The 11,697-nt window shown below is 40.5% G+C and overlaps 1 protein-coding gene across 1 annotated transcript; it reads right to left on the minus strand.

The window, feature by feature from the left end:
• Positions 1-1,332: 1,332 nt before the first annotated feature.
• LOC115139984 (apical junction component 1 homolog) lies at positions 1,333-6,217 on the minus strand. Its single transcript, XM_029677943.2, has one exon. The coding sequence runs from the start codon at positions 6,167-6,169 to the stop codon at positions 2,936-2,938; it is 3,234 nt and encodes a 1,077-aa protein (XP_029533803.1). The 5' UTR covers positions 6,170-6,217; the 3' UTR covers positions 1,333-2,935.
• Positions 6,218-11,697: the final 5,480 nt, after the last annotated feature.

Consider the following 11,697-nt stretch of genomic DNA (forward strand, 5'->3'; position numbering starts at 1 on the left):
CACCCTTTTGTCTTGATGACAGCTTTTCACACTCTTGGCATTCTTTCAACCAGCTTTACCTGGAATGCTTTTCCAACAGTTTTGAAGGAATTCTCACATGTGCTGTGCACTTGTTGGCTGATTTCCCTTCACTCTGCGGTCCAACTCATCCCAAACCATCTCAATTGGGTTGAGGTCTGATGATTGTGGAGACCAGGTCATAAATTGCCAACAGACACTATCCCATCACTATAGCGCACCACCTTGCAATATATATATTTTTTGCTGGGTCAGGAGGATATATGAACTGTGCATATGATGCTCTTGGAATCTCAAGGCTGTGAGTCCCTGACCTTTTCTTGCTGGGGATGCAAAATCTAGAAAATCTTTGTCCATGACAAGCCCACCTTTCTTTCTTTTTTTACTGTAAATGTGTAGGAGGCATCCCTACTGTTCAAACTAGGCGTACTACCTGAACAAAGAAAACATACTATTTTTTACAAATGCAGGTCAGATTTGTATGCTATAAACTACAAACTAGGTTTTTGAATAATATGAAATACAGTAATTTGACTTTCCTGATTTGCCACTTTAGCAATGTCTACATTTCATCAATAGGTGGCGATCAAGTTCCATTAATTTATACACTCTTCAAAATGACTTGTCTCCAGGTTTTTCTCGCCAACCATCTCCATTTGTAAAGAAAAACAAAGATGAAAACTGTCTTACATAAGAATGTTGAGATGTCTGTTTTCAGACCAGCAGAAGTAGTGCTGGTTTCTCACATTTAACTGAATATTGCAGGGTGGTGTGCTATCGTGATGGGATAGTGTCTGTTGGCAATTTACGAGGCACTATCAAAATGGCAATAGAATATTGATTAACCATTTAAATGACTATCTGTATTATCTTTGTCTCTATAATGGGCTGTAGTCCTTCCGGATATCTAGTTTCCAGTGCAGAGGATGTGCCATGGCTAATTTGATTTACAGTCTATGCATTAGTTAGAAAACGATGTGCCAGTTGCTCATCAATCTTGAAGTCATCTGAATGTCCTTCAGGGCTATCTGATAGAAGTGTGAATAACTACAGGCTTCCCATCTACTTGTGAATAAATTGGTCAAAATGGAACAACACATAGAGACCATCAACAAAAGACACTGACGTAGCTTGTAAGACCAACACAAAGGGGAAAGACTAAATACTTGGTCTATTGATCACATTGTATGATCATTGTTTTAATGTTCTGTATGGTTTACTTAAGAGACGTGAGATGGCTGAATACAGGGCTCTGCATGGTTTACTATAGAATACAAATGCAAAGAGAAGGGTCTGTCTTCATTTTGTGTTTATTATACATGGGTTATAAACATCACAAAATAGAAAATTGGGTAACATCTAGCAGGGGGAAATATGATGTAAAAGATCAACCTTAGATTTTCAGGCTCTATCAATGGACATTTAACATGCTCGTTTCAGTGCTGTGTAGCTAGATGCATTAGGAGACATTCTGTATAATTTATGTTCAGGTGCAATAGAAGCTTTTAGCAGCTCAACGCTCCAGCTTGTCATTACCAATATGTTACTGTTCAATTATGAAGGTTGCGCTTTCTGTTTCTTCTCTTTATTGCATTTTTGTGTTCGTTTAAAGGTATGAAATAGGCGGTATAGGATATTAATGTATATTCTTCAACAAATGTGTTAATTATACCATAAATATGTATCTCAAAAGGAAGGTGTATTTTCTCAACCAAAAATAAATAGTACTAGCATTTTATTCTTTAAACATAATATTACAATTCAAATAATTAAATGTCAGTTTATTATAACCATTGTCAGTTTTTCATAAGCATAATCAATACTTAAAATACCTGAATATAAATAACATGCTTTAAGCAAAGTAAATATTCATTTGCAATGTCAAGCAAATGCACCACATTCATTTACAGTCAAGAGTCAAGCCTTACAAAACAAATCCACACATTGCTTTCTGTCAAATGCATTTTCTACTGAAGGCCACAATCTAACAAGTTATCAAGCGTGTTACAGTGAATTGAACAATGTAGAGTCAATATAATGTTAATAAAGTGATGAAAGAGGGTGCAATTAATGCCTAAAACAAAACTCAAGGGGGGAGGGGATTCAGAGCATAGGTGTAGACACCTGATTTTTCTATCCATAAGTAGACATAATGAAAGCATTATTATCAGCAGTGATATTAATCATCTTAACTAAGATGTATACCCAGACTCTGGCACAGCACAGCAATTTCAAGACAGACTTTGATATTCAAATATTTTCAGGATATAATGAAGCATGTGCAGAAATACAACTGTCAGTATTTTTTTTTTTTTTGTATATATATATTACAGCTGCTGAGAACCGCTTCAACACGTAGAACACTAGTGGAGCTCTACATTTGGAGCAAAATTATGCTTTGTAGGTTTAATCTAGATTGCTTTAGAAATGTTCTGAATAGTAGTGCCTCCCTCAGTTATATTCAGCCAGGCAGTGGTATTTTTCTAGATAATTGTGAATTATTTGTGCCTGACAACCCAACCCAATTCATGTGGTATCAACACAGACAGTACCTTGTCTAAACAGGGATTAAAAACAAAATAATGACTTGTAAATACAGTATGACCATTTTACATGCAGATCAAGCTATTTTCAGTGTAACAGAATAAAAACAACACTACTGCAACAAAAACCAACAATGATAAAGTGTTACATTATAGTTTGTTTGTTTGTGTGTGTGTAACATCAGTCAACACTGTCCTGCACATTGTTTTAATAATTCTTAGCGATTGCAAACATTAATAACAGTAGTCTTATTAACAATCTTCCTTTCTGATGTAAAATACATATGTATCTACAAATATTCATCATAAATATCTGTTAAATTACATGTATCTACATGTATATATAGGTGACATCAGAGGTGCACAGGTCAGTACTATATAATATCATCCAGGAGATGGGGGGTGCCTACCCAGTCTAGCGTTCTGGGCTCAGAAGCAGCCATGATCATACACATGAACTGCTTCCCTGTTCTCTTATCTATGGGGTAAATGGTAGTGGGTGTGAATCTCTTGTTGCTCTCCACAAACTCACAGAGTTGATTGTATATTTTGGGATACTCATGACGCAGGAAGACTCCCCTGGTCCTGAGCGCACGTTGGATATTGATAAAGCAGATCTCTCTGGCTTTCATACCCTCCTTTCCCTCTTTGTCAATATCAGGTGTGCCTGGAGGCGGGGTCAGAATGAGTGTCTCCATGTCACTCTCCTTCTTGAAGACATTTTTATCTGGGCTGGAGGAGGCCAACGAAATCTTTGCATATTTTCGGACTGTTGGTGTTTGGACTCTTGGTGAGGGTCTGTTAGGCACTAGTTCACCAACAGCTATGGATACATTCAAGAGGAAACATTCATTGGGGTCATACTCATTGCCAGCCTGCTGCAGGTCCTTGCAGTAATCCCCCAGGTTGTCTTTGAAGCTGTCCAGCTCTCTGAGAGACAGATATGTGGGGGACATGACGAGGCTCTCAAGCCCGACCTTCAGGAAGTTGTCAGCAGTCCCTGGGTTAGCAAAGCCCAGGAAAAGAATGCCTCTCCCTCTGGAAAGGTAGCCAGCTTTGGAAATGCGAGAGAAGACTTTATGGATCTCAGAGTTCTCTCTGCAGTACTTCAGCATGTGTCTGCACACACTGCTGATACGTCCATACAGACAGTTCTCTTTATGGCTGTCCCAGTCATCCCGACGGCAGTTCCGGGAGCAGTAGAAGGTGTAGCAACTATGACAGGATTTGAAGTAAAGACAGGCATTGAACAGGGTCTCTGTCCGCTTGCACTTCCTGTTGGCACACATCATGGTGTCATTGTCGTCTGTGCTATGGTCTGGGGAGATCTCCTCTGGACTCCTCTGTAAGCTCTGTAAGCCATCACACCCACTGTCTGGGTCTTTGATAGTGTCAGGGCTGGTTTTAGTGGAGGAGGGTGGTGTGTTGAGAGGTCCTATACTCTCTAGGCCTCCTAGACTCTCTAGGCCCGAATATTTTATCTTTCCTTTTTTATCATCCTCACTAATCAACTGTTTTATTTGGTTCAATAGATCCTGACTAGGCTTCCTGTTGGTCGGTGGTTTGTAATCAATGACAAGATCAGCTAGCAGCTCGTCCAGTTGCTCTAGGCTCTGCTGCAGGGAATAATTGTTGTGTTTTCTGTCTTTTGTCAGTTCTGCTGACTCAGATGGCTGCTCTTGATGATGAAGTACATTTTGAGTCGGTGCCTTTTCACAATCCAGTGTATCCCAGCTGGCTGAACGCACATCTCTCTGTTTGTGGTTGCGTGCACGTATGTCATTGTCGGTTATCGTGATCTCAGGAGTTGCAAACCATAGCCCAGCCTTAGTGTTCCTTCCAGGATTGTTTGGTCCTTTCTCTAAGGAGTTTTCAGAGATGGACCGGGCAGCATAGCGCCTTGGTGAACCAGATAGATTGAGTATAACTGGCTGTGATGTAACACTAGGAAACAGATTCTCATAGCTGCATCCACGGGGTACTGCTTGCTCCCTGTCATGACGAGGATAAAGAATATTGTCCCAGGATTTGGAATGGTTTCTGACTTCTGCTACCAGTCTGTTTGGCTCCACATAACTGTTTGCAAACCAGGGGGACATTACTGGCTCTTGTCTTACTCTCTGTGGTGTCAGCTGAGAGGACTGGTTCGAGTATCCAGATATACTTGAACGATACCAGTCATCTGCATAAGCCTGGGACATTTGTGGTTGTTGACGGCCCTCCGTGTGATACGCCTTGTATGGAATATACTGTCCTGCTGGGGGGTTGTACGGCTTGCTGTAGAACACCTTGGAGCCATTTGACTGACAAGGATATGCTCTGGGATCGTCACCATAGTATGCTCTTGCCTGTGGTGTTTGAGCAAAGTATGGCCCTGCTTCGCTTGTGGAGTAAGGTCTGGTATAGACAGCCTGCCCAGGGTCTCTGCTGGACATGTGTTGCTCTGTGTAATATGGTCGGCCTGGGAGAGTGTGAACCCAGCGAGTCCTTGGATCATGCACATACTGACTATTAAGAGTACTGCCTTGGCTGGTGAGGCTGGAATTATCATCCTGATAGTACGCTCTAGTAGATGGATGGACAGGATATCTAGTCGGATCCTCAGTGTAGAAGAATTTAGTTGGTATATTGGGGTTTGAGAGAGTCCTCTGCTCCCTTGACAAGTATTCCCTTGGCATTATAGGGGAGGGCAACCTTCGCATGTCTACTGGCTGAATGTAGCTGGGGGTCATGCAGGTAGTGTACTGATATGCTTGTCTATAATCACCACTGTAACATTCGCTTGGCGTGGGTGTCCGTACCTGCCGTGGCACAGACAGACCTCTACTCTGACTGGAGTAGGAATATCTCTGCCAGGGATGTTCAGTCCTCATGTTCTGAGACCTCCGGGCTGTGTGCTGTAGGACTGCCGCATCTGGCTTGATATCAACACGACACCTGACATGAGGAGTGATGGCAGGTTGATCCTGTTTGCTCACCTCGGAGAAACAGTCCGAGACATAGAGGGGAGAGCGTGGTTGCAGTTTTATAGGGTGTACCTCGTTCAAAAAAGCCCGGTTAGAGGAGTAAGAGTCCCGGTGTGGTTCAGATGTCCTTATAGGGTCTGGTACAGCCTGTGAGACATCTCGTCCCCTCTTGTTTGCTGGTGAGGAGACTGAAATGGGCACCGGGGTAAAGGTAGTCTTGACTCTGGGGGCACTTTTAGATCTAGACCTCTTCTTTGAATCTGACCTCGCGGCCTGACTGGTACTGGTTTTGTCTGGGTTAGCATGCTGTGGTGGTGGTAGTCTAGTGTTAAACAGATCAGGGGAGGAGAAACGGAGGTGTCCTGGATGATCCAGGCCATTCCAGGTCACCTCTTTATGCACCCCCTGATGCTCAGTCCTCTTGTAAGGGTATTCCATTGAGGCGGAAAAGGACTGTGGGTCGTCCAATGACTCGAGGAAGTCAAAGCTACGGCAGTGTCTTTTGTTGATGGTCTCCGTATGTCGCTCCAGTTTGTCAATCATTTGCGAGTCACATTGTTGAGAGTGCCCAGTGATGGGGTTTAATTTGATGTCCCGATACAGAGTGGATACCAGTATATCAGGGGGATCTGTGCGTGTCATCTTAGAGGGACTCCTCCGATCTCCCCCTTCAGATTGATTCAAGATCAATATGACCTGAGAAAAGAAAGATAGAGAAGCATTTTAGATCCATAGTAAAACATACACACATACACATTTTCTTTTCAATGTAACAGTGGTTCTACACAGACGTTAAGGTGTTGTGATGATGGAGATTACCAACATAAATAATATAATGATAATAACAGTCAGTGGGTTTATCTTCCATACTGTAGACCTATGGCCTATCTCCTTCTGGATCCAATAAAAAGAAGGAAAAGTTCACATCTACTAAAGCATCTGTCATCTGTGGATTTTCACACAGCTTGAGAAAAAAACTGAAGGATTTAATTGTATCATGCATGCTGTGATGCCCTTTTCTGCAGTGTGCTCTGTATCAAGGTCTGGATTTAAAGAACTCAAATCCCTGCCAAAGGTTGTTGTAATTTTAGGAGAGTGGGACATTTACATTTTACTGCCCATCATATTGCCAAGACGCTTTACACTATCTACAGTACATCGAAGATGAATCTCTTGCACGAGACACAACACTAATATACACAAGGCCCATAAATATACATTTTAAAGAGAGATATAATGGACATTGTGGACGTTCCCCTCAAGAAAGTATTGCCTATCTAACAGAGAGATAGTTACCTAATCAGTATTGTATTTTAATCTCAAATCAGACTCTCTTAGTTGGATCTTGCATGCAAAGTTTGGTAATGAAAAGAGTGCAAAACTGCGCTACACTGTAACTGTAATCATTCACTCTAGAGAAAAGGAGTCACTAAAACACACTGAATAATTCAATGGTTTGTTTCAAGCACTTTGGGAATGATTGTGTAAGGATCCAAAAGCAAACACACAAATAGTATAATAGTGAAGGGCAACTCCTCAGTAAATAAATCCCTTTCCATTGATTGTAGATGACAGTCAATCCATACAAAAAGGCTATGTAAGATGCAAATGGTTTGATTTGTAGAATGATTACTGACTCTTTCTTTCACACAATATATTGATTTTGAAAGATAACTTAATTCATTGAAACAGAATAGATACAGTGGCACAGTGGCTTGCAGTACACACAGAGCATTTCACTAGTACATAGCTTGCCATTCATATCATAAACAACAGTACTTCATAATAAACAAAGGGGTATAGTTCACCACTGTTTATATGGAGAAATAGTGTCTGTTTAAAACCAAGAATAAGCGAGTATGTAAGCATTGATGTTTCAAACTGTGCAAACATTTACTAGAATTCATTTTTATATTTTTGCTGATAGAACTTGCTTCTAATGCTTTTCCGTTGGACTTTTAAAGCATATTTTCACGACAGAGACATATAGAGAGGCTCCCTTGTTGGCTCTCGCCCATGAGCTAACCCTGAGATACCATCTGTTCATCCTGAGTTGATAGGACTGAACAACCATCTCCCCCGTCATGTCTCCACAACACACCTAAATATCATATTTTGTTACAACCATCCCAACCTTACCAGACCTACGGACACTATTAAATAATGTACCATGGTTACAGTCACTGATTCATCTTCTAATTATGATTTTCAAACCAGATTTCAACATTCAGCAAATATGTTTGTTTTTTAAATCGTAACACTTAGTGTAATTCAATTGCTAACAACTTGCTATCAAAATACATATGCACTGGTGTGTTTGTTTAAATGAACAAAATAGAATTATTGAATTATTATAATGCTATTACTATTTTAAAAGGTTATTTCTGAGACAATACCTGATAAATATTGTGGCAGACTGTAAGATGAAGTGTAACCACATATTTTTTGTCAAAAGAAATGTTCATAATTATTTATTTTTCATAAATATCCAGATGTCTTATTGATGGCCACCGCTCAAATTTCACTGAAGCATGAATATTCTCTAATCAATTTTACATCTGTGTGAGCCAATGCTACCCAAAATAGAATTAAAGCGGATAGAATTAATGATTAATATACAGTATTACTCAGAAAGTAGGTAAATTGGCTTGTTTGTTGCTTGTTTGTTGCTTGTTTGTGTGTGTGTGTGTGTGTGTGTGTGTGTGTGTGTGTGTGTGTGTGTACTATCATACCCTTGTTCCAACATTATGCCAGCTATTATGCCATTGTCCATCGAAACATGGCACTCTCATGCTGATTAAGGCATTGAATGTCCTTTTTAGAGGGTAAGTCATCACAGTGACAGCAATTTCTTTTTTTTTTATACAAAAGACATGTGAGCAATGTTTGATGAACAATAAAGAACTACTTAGCTAATTAAATACCCTGTTGGGAGCTGCTTTAGTGCCCCATACCAAAAATTGTATGTAAAGTGGGCCTCATGTTATGGTTAAACAAGTTATTTATCCAGAGAGGCTCTTAATGAAAAAAATAAAACACATATTTGAGCTAAACTATTGTGGATCTCTGGAATTTGTAACTTTTTGAAAATCTTGATGTTGTTGACATCCAAATATCTAGAAGGACAATTAACATTATAATGTTGAATTATGAAAGACCTACTCTGTTTGTATAATCTCATCTGAAAATGGCCATCTGTCAGTGTGATAAAATAGCCCTTTCCCACTGGGCACAGACGTAAATTCAATATATATTCCACGTTAGTTTAAAAAAGTAAACATCTACTCCACAGAGACAACCGTGGGGAAATGCGTCGGCACAATAATACCCGCATATTGTAATAGTGTCATTATCAGATTGCTACATGATCTGATCATTGCGATCTGAAGCACACTTTTTCCTCGTTTATTGATGCGGCACGGCCCTGCTCACTGCGCTCGCATCCTTCCCAAACTGACCCAATGTCTTTGAGCATCGATGACATCATTGGAGAGGTAATCGCACACTCAAATATACCAACATGTTGTGGCCGTACTCAGAGGAAAAGGAAGAGTTTTAATTCCACCATCAAATAGGAGTGGATCTCATCTTACCCTTCTGCCAATGATCCTCTTCCATCATCTGTAGGCTACATTATCAATCCATTTCTCCTGTACGGTTCAGCCTATCTGTATCTCTTATATAGTCTTTATAATAATCATGCCATCTTTGCATCTTGTGCTACATGTTGTCCACATCACAGTCCCCACGCAGTGATTCAGTGCGCCCTCATGGTTTATCTGAAGCATTCTGAGGAAGGGGGTGTGTCTGAGGCTGCGTTTATGGGCGTACAATGACGCGCTCGCGTGCAACTTGTGTGTTCGTTCTTGTATGCTTACCTGCTTTTGTGCGCGTTTATGAGGGGGTTTGTTACGCTCATTAAATCCATGTCTCTGACCAGGTTTTCATCCAACCTTTTTTTGCGAGTAAAGTACATGTCGGATAAAGAAATTGTAATGACAGTCCTGATGGAAAAATAACATTAGTCGTTAAACTTTCCAAATGTCGACTAAACTAAATAGCCTACACTAGGCAATGTGGGATCTTTTTGTGTTGGTAAAATTAATTATGCGAGAAATGTTGGTGGAAACGCTTTTATGAGCAGATATTGCCAAAATAACCATCAAATCGATGTCATTTAGAGTCATGCGATGACATGTTGTGTGGCCCTCCCACTACTACTCGTTGGGAAAGCAAACGATTTATTCGGATACTGATGAATCTCGCAGGGTGGTGCGAGTGCAAGGTAATGAGCTTTGATGCTGCTTTCCAATTATTATCGAGTCTTATTCTGGTGCCATTGATCATCGATGCTTCGCTGCCATTTGACAAACAAACAATCTCGCTATTTTGTCCATAATAATCTCATAGTAGGCTATACCCGCAAGGTACCTGCGAGCTGTTGGCTAGAGTGCACATGCCAATACCAGAGTGGGTACACTCGCTATATAACGCAATCTCTTTGGGAGAAAGTTGAAAATGTTATTTATCTTGTATTTTTCATTCTGTACATGGGCATTTGACCGCAAAATGTATTTTTATGTGCACTACGTCATCACGCACTGATTTTTATCTGCAACAAGTCAATTTGATGGAAACACATCTGGTTGGAAAATTGAATATTATTTTTATGATGATTTTAAAATATTCCCATGAAAATCTGTCCCCAATTGGATGGAAACCTAGATGCGAGGAGAATTGCATCCTATCTGTGTTCACGAAAGTAGCTGCAGACACAAACATGAAGGCTCATTTTTCCAAAAGGGATCATCACTGTTCATATGGGAAGATAATTCACTCATTAAATCATTTTCACTTAGCTCACACAAATATCATGTAAAACAATGAATTTTTCATTATGTGCTTATTAATTAATAGTATGTTATTGATTAAACAGCCCATTATATCCTCACCAAAAATGTAGGCCTACTATGTGAGATGAGGCATAGCAGCATGTTCAAATCCACACCTAAACAGTCCCCTGCTGTGTTCACACTAAGCCTCACATTCTTCACTCATTTTGTCACATGATCATCCTCTCTCACAACAGTCTCTTGCACAACAATAGAAAGGCTACTGATTATAAAATGGTGAATTCATGTCAAAATGATTTGGGGCGCTTCAGTGAAGTGAAAAACAACATAGCAAAGCAAAAGCTCTGAAAATGACCTCTCATCAGCACAGGGTAATGACTGCAGCTCCCCACACCTGCTCCTAAATCTCACCTAGACACAGTTTCTGCATTAGTTGAATTGATGATGGTGACAGCACTGTGTGGGCCCCAGAGCAGCATGTGACTAGCTGCAGCATTAAAACTGCTTACTAAAGCAGTCTCACAGAGAGAGGAGAGAAACATGTAGCATACAGACAGTGCTCATAAACTGGAGATTGAAATGATGCTCAATTGCAGTGGTACCCATTTTGTTAGAGGGCAGAACTAGCCCTCTGTATCTCTCTGAGCTCATAACATGCAGCACCAGATCAGTTTCCAATTTCATTAGAGAGCATTGACACTGTACTTGCAATAAATAAAAATTCATGCCTGGGCGATCAGTTTTATCAGAGCACTGCAAAACAGCTCCCATTGATGAGCCTGAGTCCTCCATCTGTCTCATCCCACGTGTATAAGTTATGATTCAGAATGACAGCAATGAGGATCTCACTCTGCGATGTGTTTTAGCATCCAGTCTCACAGAGAGTGAATCACCTTCTCCTGCCCCACACTATGACATCAGCTACTGTCAGCTGTGTGATAGCAGGTGTCTCAGCCTCTGCAGAGGTTTTTGAGGGAGGAAATCAATGGCCTTGTGTTGATTCGAGGCCCCTCTCAAAGGGATCAATCAGACAAACACCAGATAGTAGCAAAATGGAACTGCACACAGAGCTTTAAACTGTAAACTGTAAACTGAGCCACTTTGGCTCTTGACTACTTTCAACTACCAGTATGCTCTCCAAATAGTCATGTTGCCAAAGTCATTGAAGAGTCCTCTGTACTCTGAAAAGTCTATATGAGTTGGTATACTACCACTGGGGGATGAGTGGTCCCCAACATGAACATATTGCATAAGTCTCTGTGTCTCTTAGATGGACATTTCTATATCCGGCATAGAGTGTTATACAATTATATAAGA

The sequence above is a fragment of the Oncorhynchus nerka genome, linkage group LG13, assembly GCF_034236695.1.
Source record: "Oncorhynchus nerka isolate Pitt River linkage group LG13, Oner_Uvic_2.0, whole genome shotgun sequence".
NCBI classification, from domain to species: domain Eukaryota; kingdom Metazoa; phylum Chordata; class Actinopteri; order Salmoniformes; family Salmonidae; genus Oncorhynchus; species Oncorhynchus nerka.

Excerpts from the sequence above, each read along its gene's own strand:
- LOC115139984 (XM_029677943.2), bottom strand. The coding sequence starts at position 6,169 with ATGACACGCACAGATCCCCCTGATATACTGGTATCCACTCTGTATCGG.